The sequence below is a fragment of the Mirounga angustirostris genome, unplaced genomic scaffold (assembly GCF_029215605.1).
Source record: "Mirounga angustirostris isolate CCGP_5_RB_7025 unplaced genomic scaffold, mMirAng1.0.hap1 SCAF_11, whole genome shotgun sequence".
Classification (NCBI taxonomy): Eukaryota; Metazoa; Chordata; class Mammalia; order Carnivora; family Phocidae; genus Mirounga; species Mirounga angustirostris.
In genome coordinates, this window is record NW_026991719.1 from 126148306 (window position 1) to 126171142 (window position 22837).

General features: G+C 57.0%; 3 protein-coding genes across 5 annotated transcripts; all 3 read right to left on the reverse strand.

The window, feature by feature from the left end:
- Positions 1-3686: 3686 nt before the first annotated feature.
- UBL4A (ubiquitin like 4A) lies at positions 3687-6519 on the reverse strand. Its single transcript, XM_045884412.3, has 4 exons — positions 6362-6519; positions 6096-6201; positions 5688-5902; positions 3687-5572 (listed from the first exon to the last, which is right to left on the reverse strand). The coding sequence occupies exons 1-4, from the start codon at positions 6407-6409 to the stop codon at positions 5462-5464; spliced, it is 480 nt and encodes a 159-aa protein (XP_045740368.1). The 5' UTR covers positions 6410-6519; the 3' UTR covers positions 3687-5461.
- Positions 6520-6676: 157 nt separating this feature from the next.
- Positions 6677-10878, reverse strand: SLC10A3 (solute carrier family 10 member 3). Of its 2 annotated transcripts, XM_064574766.1 has the most exons (3): positions 10231-10878; positions 7538-8935; positions 6677-6875 (listed from the first exon to the last, which is right to left on the reverse strand). In XM_064574766.1, the coding sequence occupies exons 1-3, from the start codon at positions 10255-10257 to the stop codon at positions 6807-6809; spliced, it is 1494 nt and encodes a 497-aa protein (XP_064430836.1). In that variant the 5' UTR covers positions 10258-10878; the 3' UTR covers positions 6677-6806. The 2 variants fall into 2 exon arrangements, with proteins under 2 accessions (XP_064430836.1, XP_045740381.1); XM_045884425.3 differs by lacking the exon at positions 6677-6875 and having other exon boundaries at positions 7128-8935; positions 10231-10875.
- Positions 10879-15134: 4256 nt separating this feature from the next.
- On the reverse strand, positions 15135-22735 carry FAM3A (FAM3 metabolism regulating signaling molecule A). Of its 2 annotated transcripts, XR_010406287.1 has the most exons (11): positions 22594-22735; positions 22185-22257; positions 20751-20864; positions 20171-20194; positions 17980-18103; positions 17809-17867; positions 17253-17303; positions 16868-16952; positions 16665-16791; positions 16046-16412; positions 15135-15840 (listed from the first exon to the last, which is right to left on the reverse strand). XR_010406287.1 is itself a non-coding variant. In XM_045884470.3 (9 exons), exons 1-9 carry the CDS (start codon positions 22195-22197, stop codon positions 15745-15747), a joined length of 693 nt encoding a protein of 230 aa, XP_045740426.1. In that variant the 5' UTR covers positions 22198-22732; the 3' UTR covers positions 15135-15744. The 2 variants fall into 2 exon arrangements, 1 of the variants encoding a protein (XP_045740426.1); XM_045884470.3 differs by lacking the exon at positions 16046-16412 and having other exon boundaries at positions 22185-22732.
- Between the last annotated feature and the right edge of the window lie 102 nt (positions 22736-22837).

A 22837-nucleotide genomic window follows, 5' to 3' on the forward strand; every position in this document is an offset into this window, starting at 1 on the left:
ACTTTGAACAAAAAGTACATTTGGGAAATCTAAAAAAATCAAATGTGAAAATTGAATAAAACCAAAAACAAATGAAAACAAATAAAACAAAACAAATGAGCCTAACTGCATATCCAAATGATAACAAAACCACACAGAGAAAATAATTCAGCTGACTTTTAAATCAGTTTTCTGCTTGTATATCCCTGCACGGGATATATTCTAAGGACAAAAGAACTGACCTTATTCTTAGTATGTTTGCTCTCAGCAGTGGTAGTGATGAGATTACAGTGAAGCCATTTTGGGTGTACTTCAAGATAGACTACCAGGTGGATCAAATGAATCAATATATTGATGTTGTCAGGAACCAGAATCCTCACTGTTGCATGAGGGAAGGTGGGAAGGGACTGTGATGTTGGATGGGAATTGAGGACTGCAGTATGAACTTAAATAATACGTTTTCCTAGTTTTGTCTGGTAGAAGAGCCTAGAAGCAATGAACACACCTTACATCCAAACCTTGGTTTCTCACTACCATTCTCTGCTAAAAGGAACCAGAGCTTCTTGGAGAAATGGCTGCTTCTAGAGCTGGGGCAGGAAAAGATACAAGATAAGCCTGGAGCACTTCACAGTGCCAAAAAGTAAGTGCTTGAGACACAAAAGGATGAGGCATGGCCAAGGGACACGGCAGCCAAGCAGAAAGAACCACAGCTGGAACAATGTGATCATCTGAAAGGCTATTAGACCTTTCGGAGAGGAGTATGACTGGGAAGGGAGCACCAAGGATGGTGCTGGAGTGCTGGCAGTGTTCTGTATCTTGATACTGAGGGGACAGATACATGGGTGTATTTACTTTAAAAATCCATCGAGCCGTACACTGATGAATAATGCATGTTACTGTATGCGTGCTATAGTCCGATAAAAATTACCCCCCAAAACAATATTCTTGGATTCTAAGTCATTGAATAAAAAACCCCCGATGCATCTACCATGATAATCAAGGAAAGGGAGCAGGGAAAAAGGAAAGCTCTTTCCAGAGAAAGGCTGCCAACTGAGAATTGTAGACAGCAAGCAAGCATTGGCAAACCACCATCGTGCAGCCATCACTTCATTCCGGCCAGGATCCTACTCGTACGGTAAAACCAGCAGACAGAGGTTGTCGGGGAAGAAGATCGTCACACGGTCACAAGGTATTACCCCAGACTACTTGTGCTTTAGGAAAGGAAGATGCAACTTTGTGAGGCATGTCAGACACGACCTTGACCATGTGACCAAACTGAGCCTCCCCAACAGTGGGACAGCCTGACCCCAGTGCCTCTTGAAGCTGTTGGACGGGGGAGGGGAAAGGACATAGCAACTTCTCAAAGCACTTAAGCTGAATCTAATGAGGAAGGTATCAGGAAAATCTAGACTCTGGAACATTCTACAAGGCAAGTGCTCTGGATTCTTTCAAAAATATTGTTGCTTGGGACGCCTGGGTGGCTCAGTGAGTGATGCGTCTGCCTTCAGCTCAGGTCATGGTCCCGGGGTCCTGGGATCGAGCCCTCCATCGGGCTCCCTGCTCGGCGGGGAGCCTACTTCTCCCTCTCCCTCTGCCACTCCCCCTGCTTGTGCGCTCTCTCTCTCTCAACAAGTAAATAAATTTAAAAAATATTGTTGCCTGATTGCCTATGGAGAAGGGAGAGTTTTGAGAGACACAGGTGGCCTCCTGCTTCCTGTTGTTAAAAGTCTGGCTAAGTGCTATTGCCATTCACTGAGGCAGGCTGTGAAGAAACTGTGCTCACTGAGGGGCTGATGAAGTGCCACGAGGGAAGGAGCTGTGCCTTCCAGTGCTGGCGTTGCCAGCATTTGGGACCTGGTGGGTGCTCAGTGAATGTGTACTGAAGGAATGAATGAGCTATCTGCAGGAGGGCCAGGAGCTGTCTCAGTCGCTCTAGAGATGTGGCCTGGAGCTCAGGAAAGAGGGCCAGGAGTGAAGCACAGAAATGGGAATGAAGGTGGACAAGCTCCCTTGGGAAGTGATAGAGAGAGAGAGGAGTGGTCTGGGGACAGGGCCCTGGAGCTCCCCACATTAAGAGGTAGAGTTTGTCGGGGGAAAGAACCAGCAAAGGAGCTAGAGAAGGAGTGAACACCTGAGAGGGGCATGCAGAGAGGGCAGTTCCCCAGGAGCCCTGGTTGTTGTCTGGTGGTTGTCTCTCCGGCAGGCTTTTCAGGGCCCCGAGGTCTGGAGCTGGCCTCAGCTGTCATATCTGCTCCCGGGAGAGCCTGGCCTGGCTAAGCTGTACCCCTGTTAAACCTATCAGAGCTGGCAAGGCCCAGTTTTAGCCAGGCCTGTGCAGGAAGCCTGAAGGTGCCAGCGAATCGTGGGGACAGCCTAGTTGCTTGGGTACCTCCAACTCAATGAGCCCCACCCTAAAGCAAATGCTGCTCTCCTGAGTCTGTCCCTCCTCCTGGCACCACAAGCATCTCATTCCAGGTGCCAGACCATTTCTGTCTGAGAGGCCCCTTCAGCTGGGCCCTTCACTCATCCTCTTGTCTCCTGGTATCATTGCAATTAATAGCAGGGCCCGTATGGTGCACTGTGTTCCCAGGGGTAGGGGCTGTCCCGAGGCCCCTCCCCAAGGGGCAGGCAGTGGGCCTCAGGGATCCACAGTGGCCAGGGCACAAAGGGTAGCAGGTGGGTCAGTACCCACCTCCTGGGTGGACACAGTGCTGGCCCTGTTGAAGAATCACAGCATTCAGAGCTCGCAGGTGTACACGGGGCCACCCCTAGACTCTAGGGGCAAAGGCAGGGTGCAGCCTATGGCCTCTGGTCTCCTCCCCTGACAGCACAGGCCCCTTCCCCCTGGGCCTCCCACTCCCCGCCCTGCAGCATCCTTTCCCCTCCTATCTTCCCTCCTTTGCCTGCCCAGCCACAGCTACACACTTGTGCACAGACAAGCTTCCAGAATGTGGGGTCCCTAGTCACTGTCACCACCTTCTCCCCTCCCCACCGTGCAGCCACTTCTTGCTCCCCAACATCGCCAATGACTTTCTTGTTACTAATGCCTCTTGGCAGTACCAGACTACACCCACCTTCTGGAAGGGTGTTCTTGCCTTCTCATACCGACCTTTCCTTGTGGCCTACTGTCAGGAATATCCTTGGCCTTTACCATGTCTCCAGTTGGTAAAATGCCTCAAGGCCCAATCCTCTCTTCTCTTTTCATGCTACACTCTCTGGGAAGCCACCTCATCTGTCCTCAGAGACCCTAGGACATCCTATCCACACCTAATTCCTGATCGTCATTGTAGAAGGCTGCACAGGGCTCTGGAACTGGACTGGGCCGGGGTCCCAGTCAACTCCTCCATCAGGGTCCCACCATACACCCTGAAGATCTCATTCCTGCCTCCATGTCCATCCTGATCCCCCAGCTGAGTTCCTGACCCCCACGTCCAAGTGTCCAGTGGATGGTTCCTAATCACCAGAGGGTTCTTGTCACTCCTGAGCCAGGAGGGCACTGGCACAAGGGACTCAACGACCATCTCTAGGGTCTGGTTGAAATGCACATCTCTGTCACTCCCCTGCAGTGGACAGTTGCTGCTTGGGTCCACCATTTAGCCCTGGCTTTTGTAGAGAATCCCCCTCTCCCTCCCGCCCATGGGTATCCAGGGGGCTGGCTTCCCCCCACCCATCCCACTGCTGGCCAAAATGATTGGAGCATGACCTGATTCTGACCAATACAAGGACAGCGTTTATTTGCTGGGGACATCAGAGAAAGAAGGTACACTACAGGGCGAGAAGGTGCTCCTTGCTGGCTGTGAACAAGATTCAGTGGCAACTGCAAGCAGCCATCTTTTGCTCCTGAGGCAACGGCCTGGGATGGAGCAGACACTTCAGGATGCAGAGGGGAGGTAGGAAGAAACTGGGTATTTGGTGAAATTGTCCATCTGCTGCCAATACCCCTGGACTTCTCAGTTTGGCAAACCAATGTTTCCTTTATTGTTTAAACCAATTTCTTCCATGATTAGACCAATTATTGGAAATCAAAAGCAGCCTGGCTAATATAGTTCCTTTTGGGTAAGAGCCAGTCCCACGTTCACCTTTAGTGGGATTCAAAATTTCAACAAAAATTTCCTGACTCAGAATAAAATGACAGCACTGGTAAGTATCACATGAGCTGCCAGACCACACCAGTTCCTGAGCGGGCCCTGCTGTTTGATGTTCCCAGCTCTCGGGGGGAGCCAGGGACTTTCTTCTGCTCTTCAAAGCCTTCGCCCATTGGGCCTCTGTCTTCCCAGCCTCCGGACCCAGCATTCACCCCATGTGGCCCAGGCAGGAGGGCAGCTTCCTTCCAGTCTTGACAGCCCTAGGTATCCTCTGCCAAGGAGCAGGTGCCTAGTGACCTCTGGTGCCCATACACCAGGCAAAGTGGGAGGATCAGCGCCACCAGCCCAGGCTTCTACCCCCTCCCCGGCACTCTGAGGGTTCCTCTTAGGCAGTGAGGCGTGTGCAGAGTGAAAGGCCCTGTATCCATGCGGCAGGGGAAGGGTCCACTTCCACACTGTGGGTGAACGCAGCATGTGGGAGCCCGGCCAAGGCTGAGTGACCTCAAGTCAGTCACCTGTCATCCTTCAGAGATGAGAAATGCTCATGTCCAGGAGGAGACAAGCAGAGAGAGTACCCAAAGAGCTGTGACGTGAAGGGCCAGGACATCGCATCTCTGGGCCATGCTTGGCCATTGCTCGGTTTTTGGCCTGTTTATGGAGTACAGGAGGAGGGCTGCAGACCCCTCACCCCGGGGCTGGGTAAGGATGAAGGAAAAGGAGCTTTCAAGAGTGGCCCCCATTGTGCAGAGTTAACAACTAGGGACCGACGTGGCACAGGGACTTGCCTGAGATCACACCGCAGAGGTCCCCGACTCCCCCACCTGCTTTTCCTTGTCGAGTGCTCACTGGCTGCAGCGGCTGAGGGGGCCCCAGGGCTCGCTGTCACTTGGCCTCCTGCCAATGTCCCGAACCTGTCTGAGGTCAGGTGACGGGACTGGGCAGCAGGGGCCAGCTGCTTCCCCTTTCAGGCCTGAAGAAGAGTTTCTGGAGGGTTTATTCTCAGTGGGCTAAACATGATAGGCCAAAGCCCATCCCTTGGAACCTGTCCAAACAGCCCCTTTGTTCCTTTGCACCCTGGGGCATTTCTAGAAGCTGGCTGCACTCAGATGCTGGCTCCCCCACTTCACTGCTAGGTGCCTCGTTGTCTTACCTTTTGTGTGAGGTGTGGGAGCAAACCCATGTCAAGTGCTGTGAGCTGTGCCTGGCACCTAGCAAGAACCAGGTATGGGTACCCAGGTACCTGCCGGCGATGATGATGATGATGATGATGATGATGATGATGATGATGGTGATGATGGTGGTGGTGATGATTATGAGCCAAATTGCAACAGGAGAACACATTTAATGCTACATGCAGCTTGTAGCCTGGCCGGGCTCCTCCTCACACTCTGAGAATCCTATTTGGAGAACCCCTTCTCCATAGCTTCAGTCACTTCGGGGTGCAGAAAGCGGTTAGCCAAGCGTTCGATGTCATCCAGCGTCAGGCGGTTCAGGGACCTCTCATAATCCTGAGGAGAGAAGGCCAGAAGGATTCAGGGGGTGCCGGTTGGGGGTACCCTATGACCGAGGCAGGGGATGGGCACAGCTGGGCGGGGAGTGGATGTCCTGGGCCGCCCTTCTCACCCTCTGTAGTTGATCCAGAACTCTGCTGGCATCTGCAGCACTGAAGTGGCGGGCCAGGACTTTGGAGATCAGCTGCCAGGCTGGTGTGGGCGGTGGTGGGACCTCGGCCAGTCTCCGGGCGGTGCTTTCTTCCAGTAACACCTTCTCCAGAGGTTTGACCACTAGGTTGAGCTTGGAATTGGGCCCAACGCTGTAATCGGAGAGTCTTTTCCCATCTGCCAAAGAGAGATTGATGGAGTCGTTACCCACGGCGAAGCTCTGCAGCATCTGTCTGAGGAGGGTTCAGTCACCTCCCTGAGGGTAGAGTGGCCAGCACCCCATCCATCACACTCCTTCCCGGGCTCGGCCTAGGCACCCCGTCCCCTGAATTCCTGCGGGGCTCCCTGGGCGTCTCCTCTTCCCGGGTACCTGCCAGGGCCTTGCCCTTGAACAGCAGCCGCTGCTGGCGCACGGGGACGTTGAGCTTCTCAGAGACCAGATGTTTCAGCGTGGACACCGGCTCGTCCTCCGACACCTGGCCGGGCCGAGGGTACGAGGCAGGGGTTGAGTCCGCGGCCCCCGTCGAGGGAGGCTCTCCCGGCCTCCCCATCCCCGCCCTCGGCCCGGCCCATCCCCGCGCCCAGGGGGTGGTGAGTGCGCGAGGCGGCACGGCGACGGGGGCCCGGTGACGCTACCTGCAGGCTGCACTCGCGGCCCTGGAGCGCTTTCACTGTCAGCTGCATGGCGGCCGCGGCGGCGTCCACTGCGGCGGGCGCGCACCCCAACCGCCCCCCGCTGCGCGCCGCCGCCCCGGGCGCGCGCCGGAACCGCCCGCCGCCGCCGGAAGAAGCGCGGGGGGCGCGCCCGGGCCCCGCCCCCTTCCCGCCCCGCCCCGCCCCGCGCGGCCCGGGAGGAGTCACCTTGGGGGCCCGCCTCGTGAACGCACAGGGACGGCGCGGACTGACAGATTTCGCTACGGCGACGGTGCCTGGAAGCCCGCCACGAGAGGGAGGAGGAGCGAGCTGGGCCAGGTTGGCTTCCTGTGGGAGCTGGGGCTTGGGGAGGACGGAGGAGGGGCCAGGAGTACCGTCGCCCCCAGCGGACTGGTGGGGCAAGGCGTGCAAACCCTGCTTCTCTCGCTCAGGAGTCCACGTAATGGCCCAGTGCCCCACTGCCCGAGGGCCTTCTGCCTCCTCTCTTCTGGCCTGGCTGCAGAAAATCAACTGAGCTTGAGAGCTGGCTGGGGAGCCCGGCCTCTGCCCTCATCCTCCCACGCTCATTCTAGAACAGTAGGGACCACGTCTAACAGGGGATGCCTGGGGAAGGAGGGTTGAGAGAGTCTGTGCAGAGGTCACCATCGTCACACAAGCCAGTCCTCCAACCTGGCCCACATCTACCCAGCCACACCCTTCCTACCCCACCCCACCCCCAGGCCCCTAAGGGCAAAGACTGGAAGGCACCCAAGCTTGCTTCTCTTTTATTGAAATATATTTTCTGAGCAGTGCCCACCTACCTAACTCAGCATGGCCTCTTTGGCACTGAAAGCTGGAGAATAAAAAACCAGTAAAAAAAATAAGCCTGGATTTTTTTTCTGAGTGCATAGTGCATGAGAGCTGAAGGCCTTTGGTACACAAGAACTGTGGGTACAGTGGGTGGAGGGTGGGGGCGAAGGGTGGTGAAAGCTTGACCCAGGGGCCTCAGGGGACTGGGCACAGGCTGCTATAGATGAAGTGGCCAATGACCAAGGCCAGCATTTCTGAGGTGCCGCTTAGTGCTACAATGAAGGGGGCCTGGGAGGCGTAGTCTGCTTGAAGGCGACGGAGGGACAGTTGCAGCATGGCCAAGGCCAGCAGGCTGTTCTGTACCCCTACCTCAATGCTGACCGTCCGCCGCTGGGCCACTGGCAGCTTCAGGCATGTGGCCAGGCAGTAGCCCACCAGGAGGCCAACCAGGGGCACTGTGAGGCCCACCAGCACGATGGGCAGCCTGACGCCTGCCAGGATGAAGACCCCCATGCGGTAGGCCAGGAAGAGGCCACCCAGGAGAAGCACAAAGCTGAAGGGCTTGATGACCTGCAGCAGCAACTGGGAGAACTTGGGGAGCTTGGACTTGATCACCACGCCTGCTGCTATGGGGATGGCGATGAACAGCAGGGTCCCCAGGATCTTGGAGATGGGCACGTGGAGTGTTTCATGGATGCTGAGCAGGCGGCTGTAGATGGCTGAGGACAATGGCAGGAAACCGGTGGCAGCCACTGTTGAGATGAAAGTCATGGAAATGGCCAGGGTGACGTCCCCTCCAAGAAGGAGGCTGAAGAGGTAGCTCCCCCCACCGCCGGGCGCCGAGCAGGTGATGATGAGGCCTAGAGCCAGGGCCTTGGGCAGCATGAAGACCTTGGCCATCAGGAAAGCATAGAAGGGCATGACCAGGAACTGGCCTAGGAGGCCCAGCAGCATGGGCTGGGGGCTCTGCAGGAGCCCCTTCAGAACCTCGAGTTCTACTTTGCACCCAAATGAACACTTGTTGACAAAGATAAGAGGCAGGAGCAAGTAGAGTATTGGGTTCTCTGAGAAGTGGACCAAGTCGGTGCCAAGGGTGGTGGGGGTGTCTTCAGCAGGTGAGACCTTGATGCAGAAATCTCTCCGTTCCTCAATTAGCATGGGTGGGGCCTCGTGGGGGTCCATGAGCTGGATGTGGAGTGGGGCCAGCCCAGGCAGGCCCGAGTGGATGCTCACCACAAAGCCGCCCCCACCGCCCCAGGTTATGGCACTCACATTCTTGATGGTCAGCACCTCTGTGTCCAAGGAGGTGACCCTCAGCATAGGGCCAGGCCCTGTCCTGTTGCCCTGGCCTGGGTACTGGCTCGAGATCACAATGATGCCCTCGCTCTCCTCTGGGAACTCAAACTCCATCACAGAGCCATCCCCAATGCTCAAGTACTGGTCTCCTGTCCGTGGCACAGTATGGTCCAGAGCTGTGCTGAGGTTGGCACTGGCTATTCCCTGGGCTCCCAAAGGCAGGCTGACAAGTAGCAAGAAAGCCCTGAACATGCCTAGGGGGCCAGGGCAACCTCCCCGCCCCCCCCGTCCAGGCCACCACCGGGAGTTGCCCCTGTCCCTCCTAAACACCATGGCTCCTCCCAGAGGACCGTGTGCCCAGGCCCTCTGTGGCTTAGGAGAGCAGCCCCACTGGTGCCGTCGGGTTGTCTGGAGAAGGGTCCATGGGCCGGGCCTGGCCCTGTGCTGTGTTCTTTGATGGCAGAGCTCTTCCTGAGGAGAGAAGGGACACAGAAAGGTGGCTGGTAAGGGCGAGCAGCTGTGAGTCCAGGAGCGAGGGGATCTGGAAGCCCACTACCGGGAGGCCTAGCAGAGCCCCTAGCACCAAATCCAGGAACAGAAAGGCAATGCCTAGTGCTGGCCCTTGAGTGCCATTTGGCTGTCCCCTTCCCCAGCATACCTGCCTCAAGTTTCCCATCCCTCACCCAGAGGGGCCATCTACAGAGAGGAGTTCCCTTTCAGACTGCTGCTACCTGCTGCTTTCCCTGGCCTTTTCTAGTACAGTGAACATGCAGAAATGTCCTGATACCAAGGGATTTGGGAGAGCCACCCCCAACCCTGTCACCACTAGCCTGTTCCCCACAGGCTTCGACTGACACAGACACAGAGGGGCCACAGGGACACCACACCCAGGATGAAATCTCTGAAAGGCTGCATGGGGACGGCAGACCAGCCTGCTGAGAGCTGGGTGCTGAAACATCGGCTTGGGCCACATCTGAGAGGCCATCAGGGTGTTTGAGCGTCGTTGGCCAGGCCGAAAGCAGCCAGCACAGTAGCGTGTGTGGTGAGTGGGTAACCATCTGGCCGAAGGCCTCGGGGGCTGACATCTACCACGACATGCAGTTGTGGATGGTGCTGCTGTGGCTACCTGGTCTCCCCTACCTGCTGACAGTGGTGAGGTGGGGGTCCTGGGGCAGACAGCAGGTCCTCTCTCCCCAAGGAAACTGCTAGAAGGGGAAGCAGGAGGGGGTCAGACAGGACCACTGTGTTTGCTGGGTGCTTTTCTTCCTCCTGTCAGAGCTCCCACTCCTCTGGCAGTTCCCAGAATTTGAGCTCCTAGAAGCACTGTCTGGAGGCTCTGTCTGGAGTCCAGGGGCTCCTTCCCATGCCCACATGAGGCCCTACCAAAGCCTAGAACTCCCAGTGGGATTGTAAGTGTTTCTGGGTGGGGGGAGGGTGCCTCAGGATGAAAGGTTTGTCTGCTTCCACTTCTCAATCTGGGCCGCCAGCAGCACCTGCTGGAACTGGGGCAACCAGGGCAGGGACACAGTGGTTTAGCCTCACTACTGTTGGTTGCCTCACAGTGCCTCACTGCAGTGTCCCAGTCCTGGAAGAGGCCCTTGCCTCTCCAGAGCTATCAATCTTTGGCCCTGTTGCCCCTCATCTGAGACTGGGCAGCTGGGGAAGTAGGGGGTGAAGGGCAGGTTAAGCAAAAAGCTCATCCCTGGGAAAGCTCCCCCACCCCTGCATGCCATGGCCTCTGCTGGTTTGGAGTTTGGGTCACTTACCCTGGAGGCCTTGGTCCAGCTTTGCATCCCACCGCGGAAGAGGGAGGCAGGAAAACCAGAGGGAGTATGAGAAGCAAAGCGGAGGGGAGTCACAGGGAAAAGATGACAGCACCCGGGACTGAAGCCACTGGGGTGGTGTGAATCAGTTCAGAAGGGAGAGGAGGCTAAGGGCCATCCACCCTGTCCTTCCAGTACGGCTGGCGGCTTTGAGTCACTGCAAGAGGGTTCTGGCCCAGATCCCACACCATTTCTGCTTGAGGGACTGGAAGAGTTTGAGCAGATGCACCCCAAGGGAGGGGAGGGAACCCTGGACCGACCGCTTTTTCCACACTGGCCGTGTGTTCGGTGTTAGGACAGTTGGCATTGCTGACCCGGGGCTCCTCCCTACCCGGGAGTCCGGAAGTTGCCGGGTTAGGCACAGAGCTCGAGTGCGAACCAAGGAGGGAGCGGCGCCCCGCCGCCGCCGCGCTCGCGCTGCCGTCCTGCAGTCGGCAGGCGGGTGAGCCGCCTGGGCGGTCCCCGGATCGCGCCAGTGGCCCTCGCGCCACTCCCAGGCCCTGCGGCCGCGCCCGTCCCTGGCCGGGCCCGGCCGCCCGAGCGAGCGAGCGAGCACGGAGCCGGGCCGGGGCCGGGGCCGGGGGCCGCCTTCCGCCCGCCCTTTCCGGCCCAAAGCTCTCACCTGCCGCCGAGGCCCGGGAGCTCGGCGCCGGGGCCAGCGCCTGCCCGGCCGGCGGACGCCTGGGAGCTGGGCCCGCTGGGGGCCCGCCCCGCTTGCTGGCGCCCCGGCCCCGCCCCGCCCCGCCCCGCCGAGGCTCCGCCCCTCCTCCCCCGCGGCGGCCGGCTGCCTCACCTCTGGCGACCGGGGCCGCTTCCGAGCGGATATGACGTATCTGGGAGCGACGAGCTGGCGCGGGCGCACGGACCTGGATGCCTTCCGGGTCGCGGCTGGCCCACACTGGGTTGCCCTCGGGCCGCTGTTCCGAGTGTTCTGTAGTTGGCGACCGGGCGACAGGTTCCGGGTAGGGGCCCTGGTCAGGCCCAAACACTCTTGCGGCCTCTCGGGGGCAGTGGAACACAGGCTTAGCCGGAAGCAGGGCTCGGTCGCCCCGGGGGGCTGCTGGTGGTGGCGGGAGTCCAGGTCAGGCTGCGCCTAGTTCCACCTTCCCTCGTTCAAGCAGTGACCGAGTATTTACTTCCAAACTGTGGGACATCAGTGGGCTTGGCCGCCTTTCAAAACTATTTGGCGCCACTAGCAGGGTCTGAAGGCCTCACGGAAAAGGAATGCAAACAGATGGCATAAGTTGGGCAAGGAGGTGGTGAGGGTGTAGAAAGGACATGGAGAGACAATAAGCAAGTGCTGAGGCTAAGGGGATTTGCATATTCGGAAAGGCTGCTGGGCAACTGCAGTCAGTCCGCCAGTGGGACAGTGGCTACCCACTGCTCGGGAAAAACTTGTCACAGCTGTGATGGAGGCTAGTGGTCCTGAGTCACAGGTACTTGCCCACAGGAGGTGCTGAAGACACATCGCTGAGAATGTCAACAAAACAAATCAGCATCTGTATTTTAATTTATTTTTTTCAGGCACATAGTGACTTTAATAATAAAACTATTAGTTTAAACTTAAATACATTTTACTTATTTAAAAATTGTGTTTCATACAGTTCAGATGGGTAGTATATGTGATATGTGAACAGATAAACACATGGTGGGGTGTATGCTCAAGAGGGTTTGATTTATGTCAGCGATCAAAAACATTCAGAGGCCCTAGCTCTAGGCTGTTCTTTAGCCTCAGAGGACCAGTAAGGCATAAGCCATTTGTGTGTGTGTACTCTGTTTCTCAGAACATCCTCCATACCATCCCTCTCAAATGAGGGGGAGGGGGTCCTGACGGAAGCAGCTTGGCACGGGTGAGAGGCCTGCGTTGGGCACAGCGCTGCAACGAAGAGGCAGTTTGCAAAAGGGCAGGGGGGTGGGGCTGTCTGAGGGCGGGTATTACCGGCCAGTGGAGAAGGGGAATGGGTCAGCCAGAAGAGCTGGGGAGGGAAAACCTAAAAGACTTGTCCTCCCTGGAGGAAACCCGTGATTTAATAATCCAACTAAATGGAAATTGGTGCCCGGGCTCAGGGGGGAGTAAATGGAGTTAGAAGGCTGCTCCCCATTACTGTCAATCACTTCAGCCCTCCCTGAAAAGCCAGAGTGGGCTGGTGGGGTGTCTGGCATGAGGGAATTGGGAGGCCTCTACAGGACAAAAGGACGGCTAATTAAAGGCAAGAGAATGTTCGTAGTTGGTTTAGGGGATTAATAATTTACCCCAGGAGAGGAGGAAGGGCTCTACAAATCAAAGATATCTAGTCCCAAAAGATAAGTCATCTGGACTGAGAGAACATATAGAACAAACGATAGTGACAGCCAAAACATAAATGCAGTTCAGATGGGAGACCTGCCACTGTACTATGTAATAGGGGCACAATGGCGACTCTGAGAGGTATGCTTTCCTCCTGGTCTCCGGGCAGCTGTCTCCAGGAATACGATGTGATAGATAAGCATGCATGGAAGACATGTTCTCTACAAGCACAAGTATGGCATGCATTTGGTATTTACAGGGAAGTGGTGGCAACTCTCATTTTTGCCTGCCCTGCATCAGGTAACAGCACCTCAATTTTCTTTGTGGGAGCTGTCCCTCCTCCACACTTGGTACACAAGGTCTGGATGTGGGTCACTCCAACACTGGCTTCTGTGGTGGGCCCATGCCTAGGTGCAGCCAATGGGGAGCCAGACAGACTGACACAAGGATAAGTCCATAATCTGACCTGGACCAATGAGAGCTAGTTCCCAGGGATTTGTACTACAAGTACTGGGACGGTGGGAGCTTTTTGGCTGGGATTGCTAAACTGGGACCTCTATTACTGCTCCCCCTATGTGGGGGAGACAGCATGTTTGAAAATGAAGCAAATACAGAGAAAAGTAGAGCCAAGAAATGGAGGGAGCTCATGTCCTGATAACGTGATAGGGGCTAGAATCACCTGTGGGCATTGGGGTCCAATATGGGAACACTAAGTGCCCCAGCCCCTGTCATCACTTGTTTTTGCTTATGTCAGTTTGAGTTGGGATCCTGGCACTTATAACAAAGATGACCTAACTTTAGTAAGGGTAGGTGGGGGGAGGGGTACCACCCTGGTGCCCCGGGGGGAGGACTGAAGGATAAAGCTTTACCTCCACTTTGGAAATTCGGGCAGGCTGTGCTCCATACCATCATCAGCTTCCTAGCCTGGGTTGGGCCAAGTGGAGGATAAAGGGGCTTGCTGTTTCCATCTGTGTGATTCTGGCGACTCCCAGTGAGGACACAGCCCCCTGAGGAGTAAGGGACCATCACTGGGGCTCACTCCTACATTCCCAGATGTAACCCAGTCCAGGGCAGGCCCTTGGTGGATGTTTGGGGAAGGTCAGGCAATTACAGCAATTGTATGAGAGGCACGGTGGGGCCCACATGCCTCCCAGCCTCAAGTGTGGACTTTCAGTGAGGTTCTGTTTCATTTGGGAACAAGCTACCAACCTTGGGGAGCCCCACTTACCTGGCTTCTAACCTCCCGGCTCCAGTGAAATTTTCCTGAACTCACCAGGAAACTCACCCATTTACTCTCCTGTAAATGGGGATGATAGTAGTTTCTCGCTAGGGTTGTCATGAGGCCCATGCGGGTAGTATGTGTATAACCGCAATGCCAATGGGGTGAGGGGTGCAGATGGAACACTGGCCACATGGTGATCAATGTGGCAGCCCAGTGGGTACACAGGGCTTCGTGATACTGTTCTCCTTCAGGGGACGTCTGAAATTTTCTATAATAAGAGGTTGAAAAGTGAATACTTGTATGATACTACAGTCGTAGATACGTGTCATTACCCATCTGTCAAACCCACAGACTGTAGAACACCAAGAGGGAACCCTAATGTGCACTCGGGTTTGGGTGATGATGACATGTCAGTGTAGGTTGGGGATGTGGGAATTCTCTGTACTTTCTGCTCAACTTTGCTGCGAACCTAAAACTGTTCTAAAAAAGAAAGTGTATAAATAATGAATGCACATAAAGCACTTGGCTCAGGGTCAGACTGGGAGTGGACTTCTATGCTCAGCATCTGGGCCCTCCTTGCGTCTCCACTTCCTTGACCTTTGAGGTCCTGGCATCACAACTGCAGCCTCTCCTCTGGGTGGTCCCTGGGCCTCTCACTCCTCTTCTGCCTGCTCCTTAAATACTTTCCTTTCTTGACACTCTGTTCACATTCTGGTAGCAATGAATTCCTAGGAGGTGAGGGCTCGGGAAGCCCGTCTCCACAGCAAGACTCGTGAAGTCCTTCGCCCCTGCCTCAGCCCCCTCAAGGTTGCCTGGCTGGCTCCTGGATTCCCCAAATCTAGGAAGTTCAAACTTTTCTTCTTTTTCTGACCTCGGACTGCTTCTTTGCCCCCGGATGTGCCATTCCAGCAATACTCCTTATAGTTTCTTGCTGGTTCTCACTTAATGCTCATTAAAGGGGAACAGAACTGCCATCTTCAAGAAATGCCAAATAGCTCACGTGACTTGGGCTTCGAAGTCCTGATCTCAAAGGCATCCAAAGTCAAGTGCTGCAGGTAGACACCCTAGCTCTTGAGGGAGGCTGTGGGGAGTGAGGAGGCACCTGGCTGGTTTTAATCCTCATCCCTGTCTCTCCCGGCCTTGGAGGTGTCTGAGGAAGTTGGTGGGTTTCCTGCATCCCCAGAGGGCAGAATCATCTCTCCTGGGCAGGGCTATGGGGACGCCAGTTGGGGAGCTGCCTGACAGTGGCAGGAGCCCTGAAAACAAAGGCTGCGGGAACAGGTCCCTCCCCGCAAGGACAACGCCACCCAGCTCCCCACTGAATGCACTCGATTCGACTGGGGGCCACTAATTTATTAAGAGGTCATCGAGAGGGCGGGCCCCCTGACAAACTGCAGGAGCCATCTGCTGCGCTAAGGGTGGTGATCAGGTGCCCCTTTAGCGCCCCTGCCAGCCTGACTCCAAGGAGGCCCCTTCCGGCAGAGAGCAAGGCAGGAGGCGGCCAGCGTCCTGAAGCGGCCACCAGGTGTGGCTCGTCGGAAGGACTCGTGCTGGAAACAGGATTAGCCCAAAGAACAGCAAGTGGCTCTGGGGTGGAGAGGTTCTGGGAGATGCCCCGCCCCTGCAGGGCTGCTACCACATTCGTGCAGTGAGGGGGCGGCACGCCCCGGGGCCCTTGTAGCTGCAGGTGCTTGGGGATCAGGTGGGGGCTCCCCAGGGGAGGCAGCTTTAGAAGAAGGAGATGGGCACCTGACTTCCCCTGTCCAAGTGAGCCCCCCCACCAGTCACACTTGGGCCCCGGTCCCTGCCTCGGAGCCCCGACGTGTTGGGGCAAGAGCGTTCCCGGCTGGGCGCGGGGTCAGGCCTCGGCCCTGCCCTGGCGCCACCACTGCCTTCTCCCGGCCGGGCACACGCAGCCTCCCTCAGCCTGGTCCTTGCGCTCGGCCGGCTAGCTGGCCGTGGTCCTCCTCGGGATGCAGCCTTCCATCTCCAGCGCCTCAGGCCAGCCTTCGTACTTATTGGTGTGCTTACTGTTCTTCACGTGCTGTGGGGTTTGGGGAGCAGGAAGTCATGGCCTCAGCCCTCAGGCATAAGGGTCAGACAGAGCTTTCAGTCCCCTTCTCATCTACAAAATGGCAATCGCTTCCCTCACAGGTGGAGTGTGGGGGAGCCAACTGCTCTGCATGTGTGTGGGCCTGGCACACACAGGGAAGGTAAGGAGGGAACATGATGTACGTTCCCGCCCTCACCTGGCCCGCAGGGAGCTGCTGGAAGCTTCAGGAAGAACAAAGCCAGAGGGCGCATTTCTTCTCGGGGTGCTGAGTTGCTCTTTTCTGGCAGCCAGAGCCTTCCAGAAACCACTGAACAGCCTATTTGCCTTGTCCTGCTGGGGGCGGGGGGCGGGCGGCAGGACTGGGGAGCACTGTGGCTTTCACCAGGCTAGGAGCCTCCCACAGATGAGGATGGTGCCTGGGGCTTCGCAGACCCTCACGTGGGGCTTGACATGTGTGGCTCTGGAGGAGCAGTCGACCAGAGGGCAGCAGGGGCTGGCGGGAGCAGGAAGTGCGGTGTGAACCAGGGCACTGGGTCGCAGCAGGATGGGACCAGCCTGAGCATCTTGAAGATGTTTGGGAGAAAGATTTCTTAATTGTGAGTCTTGCCATTGTGAAAGCTTTGCCATTTAAAGACCCTGGAGGGGTCAAAGTTACTGGCCTTCCCCATACCGACGGCGAGGGGTCTGGAACTACCCTGGGTAGGGGTGCTGGTGCTGGAGGAGAATTCAGGGAAGCCTGGGGCGTGGACTGAAGGCACACTGGCGGGACGGAGGCAGAAGGGGTGGGCACACTGCTCTGGGCTCTGCACCCGTACCTGCTCAAAGGGGCTCTTGTTCTGCACGCCCTTGGCCCCCACAAACACCCAGCTGTCCCGAAAGGCCAGATCCTTCACGTTCTTGCTGCCCAGATCGCTGAAAAGCTTCCTGGTCTCTTCATTCATCCTGCCACACAGAAGGAAGAGATATAAGCGGTCGCCGTGGGAGGGTGAGGCTGAGGCTGGCCTTGGCAGTCACTTACTTGGTGGCTGGGTCGTCGTAGGATGCCACAAATACCAAGGTGCCTTCATGCAGTGGCCGAATAAACTTCAGCAGATCGTTGACATCTGGGGTGACAGGTCCCATGAAACATGGAGCATCAGGCACCACGGAGTGCCCATTCCCCACCGACCCCTGTTCTCCAAACAAGGAAACTCAAGTAGGGATCAGGCCAGGGACACGCCCACCAAGGGTCGCCAAGTAAGTGAAGGGACAAACTGGTATAAGAAGCCAGGGCCACCCCTATGACCATACACCTGCCTTTTCCAAACCCAAGGAAGTGCTCAAGAAGCTGCAGTGAATGGACAGAGGGCGGCACTTCGGGGGAAAGATGCCCAGTCATTTTGCTGCACATGGTGACCACTCACCTCCTGCCCACATGTCGAAGGCCCGGGCCTCGATGAGCTCACCACTGACCCCTGGGTTGAGAGGGAGGGAGGGGGTCCTGCTGGGTGAGCTGTCAGGGCAACTCCACCCTACCACCTCAGCCCCCCTAGACAAGGCTAAGGACACGGCACTGGCCACTGAGTGCAGACCTTCTGGAAGCTTTTCAAACATTCCCTCATATTCATGCCCACTGTGCCCCCTTGTTCAGACAGCTGCAGCCCATCCAAGGCTGTGGAGGTTCTGTCTGCCATCTGAGGCTCTCCAGGGGCTTCCTAGGAAATCCTCTCCAACTTCCTGGAAACTTCTGGTTCTTTACTGCTACTGTGCTTTTGTTTATTGGGTCACTTCTTCTGTGGAAAATTCAGCTTGCACAGACCCCTTCCCAGGCCTCCTTGGGAATTCCCAGAGGGAAGGGGAGGGGAGGGCCAAGGCCAATATCCAGACGCCTCCTCATGGGGAGGGCACAGGGAAGGAGGGTGGCAGGTCATGACATGGCTTCTCCGATCTCAACTCTGACCCCATATCACAGGCACTCACCATTCACCAGGGCGATGTTCAGTCCACGGCCCACGTTGTCCTTGACACTGCTCATGAGCCTAGCGGGGTGGGGGTGGCAGAGCCCTCAAATGGCACATTTGCTCCACTTCCCTTCACAGATCCAGCTTCCAGTCTCCTATGCCCCCCCACTGTCCACCCCAAGGAGCTCACATTTTATCTTCGAGGCAGATCTTTGGTCCGATGACATTGGCAGCCCCGCTGACCATGCGGAAGGCCAGGTGCTCCTCAGGACACGGCTGGGGCAGGCCGCATTTGTACTTCCTGGCTCGTGGCTCTGAGCAGGGACAGCAGGAGTGACCCACAGGCCTGGCCCTGGGGTCACCTGAGATCTGAGAGGGGAAGGTCAGGACCAGCCCACAGGGAGGCATGAGTGGCCACAGAACAGGGGACCAACAGGGGATGGAGAGGACATGGCTCAGGCCAAGACCAGGGACACTTCCATAGACACTCTGTGTCCTACTGGGGCTGGCCTCAGGGAAAGGGGACAGGGACCTCAGGGAGGCTTTTCTGCCCCCGGTGGGAGAGGGGAAAAGATGTAGGAGGGCTGGCCTTGGCTGTGGCCCTGCCGGGAACAGAGCACAGGTGGGGAAGGAGGGAGCAGCTGGGAGGGTGACTGCAGAAAAGTGGTGACTCCCTCGGGCAGAGGTGGGAGGACAGGAGCAGGGCAGCCTCCGTTACAGGTTAAATTGTGACCCACAAAAGATGTGTTGAAGTCCTAACTCCCAGCACCTTCGAATATGACCCTGTTTGAAAATAGGCTCACTGAAGACATGATTTGTTAAAATGAGCTCATCGTGGAGTAGGGTGGCCCTAAATCCAATGACTAGTGTCCTTATAAGACACAGAAGACAAGACAGATACAGAGGAGAAGGCCGTGTGCAGACAGAGGCAGAGACAGGAGGGACGTGGCCACAAGTCAAGGAACACCCGGGGCCCCTGGAAGCCCGAAGAGGCAGGAAGGACCCTCCTCTGGAGCCTGCAGAGGGGCTGTAGCCCTCCAACAGCTAGATTTCGGACTTCCGGCTTCCCGAACATTCCTGAGAGAAGAAATGTCTGTCATTTAATCCATCCAGTTTGTGGTTATTTTATTGCAGCTGCCCCGGGGAAACTGATACAGATTTTGATGGCAGGAGGCGGGGGGTGGGGTGCAGCTATTACAAGTCCCCCACAAACTGGAAACGGCCTCGGAACTGGGTAATGAAGGGAGGCTGTAGAATTCTGAGGTGCAGCTAGACAAGGTCTAGACTGCCTCATGGGAGTGTTGGTAGAAAGAAGGACGTCAGAGGCACTTCTGGTGGGAGCCCCGACGGAAGGACGCGGAGAGAGAGCACATGGGGCCCGGAGCGCTGCCGCCGATGGGCGCCTTAGAGACACTTCTGACGTCGTCTCGGGTGGAAATGGGGAACATGGTACTGGACGCTGGAGGAAAGGGGGTGCTCGTCATAAAGTGGCAAAGAACTTGGCCAAATCTGGTTCTAATGTTTTGCGGAGAGCAGAACTTGTAAAACACTGAGCTGGGATCCTTCGCCGAGGAGATCTCCAAACACAGCGCTTGAGAGCAAGCCTGGTTTCTCCTTGCTGCGCCCAGTAAGGTGTGAGGCGAGAAAGGGAAGTTGAAAATGGAATTGTTAAGTACAAAGGAACCAGAATGTGTAAATTTGAAAAATACTCAGTCTAATCATATTGCAAAATATGAGAAAGCAGGCTCTGGATAGAACACCAAGGCTGTGGTCGGAGGACCAATTACTAAAGAGCTGAGGCATGTGACTTGTGGTTCCACTCAATCCTGTCAGCAGAAGCCAGGAATCGAGATCTGCGGGGCCCTCCTGTCTCCGACCTCAGAGTCTCATGAATTGCACAAGACACCAACGAGGTTTTTGAGACACTGCCATCCTGGGCTGAAAGGGACAGAAAAAGGACAGAAGGAAGTAAGGATGGCTCTGAGGACAGAGATGGCACAGGCCCAGAGGGTAGGACTACCCCCACCAGAGGGTGCCCCCCCCACTCCAGTGGGGCCAGAGGACAGAGCATTCGGCCACAGAGGATTCTTCTTAGGCCTGGAATCCTGATGGCATTTGCCCTGCTGGGTTTCAACTTGCTGGGACTGCTGACCCCTTTATTCCTTCCAGTTTCTCCCTTTTGAAATGGGAATGTCTATTCTATGCTTGTCTCACCAGTGTATTGTGGAAGCAGGTAACTGGTTTTCTACTGGAGCTCCAGTAGGCTGTGAAGGCTAGTTTGGGGAGGGATGGATGGAGAACAGAGACCCTGGAGGACTTGAGGCAGGCCGTGCTATGAGGGCTGGGCACGGGGGAGGAGTGGGGAGGTGATGGAGCCTTACCTGTGGTCACTGAGTTCTCTGGGCCTGTGGGTACAGAGAGTTGTTTGTGTTAGGGTGGAGGCCTCCAGGGGCCGGCAGCAGGGCGCCCTGGCCCTATACCATGAACTCAAGGTGGAGGGTCAGTCAGGCTCAGGGGCCAGGGGCTAAGCCAGATGCAAGCCCCCTGCTCTGGGAAAAGGGTAAATTACAACTGTAAACAGTACTTGGGGGAAGGGCTACTAATAACAAGGTATAGAGTGCCCTCCCCATCCCAGAGGCCAGGATAGAGCCTGCAGGGAGCAGCTGGGATATTGTCCCCAACGTTCAGCAGAATCCCCCTGCCCCTCACTGACTCCGCTGACTCCAACAGGCCACAGAGTTCTAATTAGCAGGGACTGGAGTTCCCAGCTGAAGCAATTGGGTGGTAGGGGGAGGACTGTGCTGGGTGCCAGGAGACAACCCGAGGGCAGCTAGAGGTGGCCTGCCAGGAAGAGACCGAAACCCCAGGCCACCCCCACCCCACCCTGAGCCTCTGCCCACAGGCCCAGAGTGCCCCCCAGAGCGGCCTCCACAGCAGAGTGAAGAAGCGTCCCACACTTACTGGTGAAGAGTTGCTGGATGCGAGGAAAGCCACTGCCAGGCCCACCCAGGAGGATGCTGACCACGATCCAGGTAAGGCCCACGGTGACAACCAGGGCCACAATGCGGAGGGGGCCTGGAGGCAGGACAGACAGGGGCAAGGCCACCTTGGTTGCCAGTGAGCTCCCGAATGACCCTGGGGCCTCTCAGTACTGAATCTCCCTGCCACTTGGGAAGAAGTGAGCAGAGGACAGCAAGGTGGGGACCTGCTGCCATCTGCCAGGCCTGAGAGGGGGACTTGAGCTCCTGGTAGGCAGAAGGAGGCCCCTGAATCCAGGGCTTTCAGCTTGGTTCTCTGTGGCACGTGTGGAGGAGCCCAGCAGACCTTACTGCTCAAGAGGCTCCAAGCCTCCCTCAGGGGCCCCCTAACTTTCTGCCTCTGAGGCCACCAACATATTTATATCCCATCTGTCCTGTCCTCTTTTTCTCCTGTCATGATGGAGGAGAGGGTCCGTACTCCTTTTGAAGACCAGTTCCTGCAGCTGTTGTGAGCGGGACCCTAAGCTCTCCTCTCAGTGATTGTCATCCTCTCTCACTCTCCTCGACCTGCAACACCGCCCATTGTAAGAAAGCACAGGAGAGGCCCTCCTTCAAATCCCATCCAGCCACTGACTTCTCCCCCCTCCCTTTGTCTTCCCCAGTCTCACCATCCACTCTCTTCCAACCTACTCCAGTGTGGCCTTATCTCCATCACCCCAGCGAAACAGCTTGTGGCCAAGGCCATGTATCACCTTCTTGGAGTCAACTTCCTGGGTCACCCGTTGGCCCCAATCTTCCTGACCTCTCAGTTGGCTGCCCGGTCCTCCTGCTGGAAACACTTCTCCAGTGGCTTCTGTGACAGCACATCCTAACCCCATCTGGATGCTCCTCTACTGCGATACATTTACAAGGCTGCAACCTTTAGCAGTTCTGAACTGCAATTCTTGAGTTCTGCTCGCCACCGCCCACCCTCATCTGTTCCTGCCCCAGCCAAGCCGTCTATCTCAGTTGTCAGGCCGACGGCAGGTTTGGCACCGGTTCTTACCCAGCCCCATCGCCACTCCGGTCAGTTTCTACCCTAAGACCACGCCTCTCCGACACTGCACCCCGCCCCCTCTCCACCTAGCCGCCATGCTCCCTGGAGCAGCCTCTACCACCACTCGTTTTTTCAGACAGCGGCCAGCTATCCGAGTTGGGAGAAATCGACTACCCTGATCCTCCTTTCACAGCTCTTGAAGTCCTGGGAGGTGAAAGGATTTACTCAAGGTCACAGAATGAGTGTTTGTGCGGTGCCCTTCGTTTCCAAAAACCACACTCAGTGGTCTACTCGGGCCCCTCCAGGCAGACCTTCGGACACCTGGGCCTCCAGTCCGGTCCCCTTTCCAACAGGCACCCGTTCACTGTGGAAGCCACCCACCTGCCAGCCTCATGTCCACTTCTACCGCTGGGTTGGGGCCGCCGGCAGGTGCACTGTTTGGGGACCGTGCGCTCTGGGGACAATAAAGCAGAAGAGCAGGTTTGGGTGGGACTCAAGGATGAGCCTGGGCTTGGCTCCTGTTGCTAGGAGGTCGCGATCGGTGCACCGGGTTGTTCGTCCAACCAGCTGGTCAGGCTTCTCGCGCATGCGGAGAGAAGCCCTGCCAGGGCAGGAGGGTCCTCCGGAACTCGTCGGCTCACGATCGTGCCCACGGGAGCCTCTGGGGCCGCGGAGTAAAGGTGGTTCTCCTGGACAGAGGCCTCCTCCGTTGGAGGCCCTGAGCTCAGGCCGCCCCCCTCCGCCCCAAGGCTGGGGGCGGACGACACGGGCTAGGCTGGTGGAGACTTGCCTGGCCGTGGGGGAGATGCGAGCTGGGTTGGGGGCAGCCTGGTCAGGCCGGCCGCTCGGCTCCGCTCCGCGACGGGAGGCGAGCGAGGTGCGCAGCTCTGCCCGACAGGCCCGGCAATGGCGGCCCGGGGCGGGGCCGCGGCCCGCAGGCACCACCCCTGCCGTCCGCTCGGGCCCTGCCGCCGGGCGGTCAAAGGAGAGGCGGCTGTGGAGTCCCCACCCCGGGCTCCGCGCGCCCCCGCCCA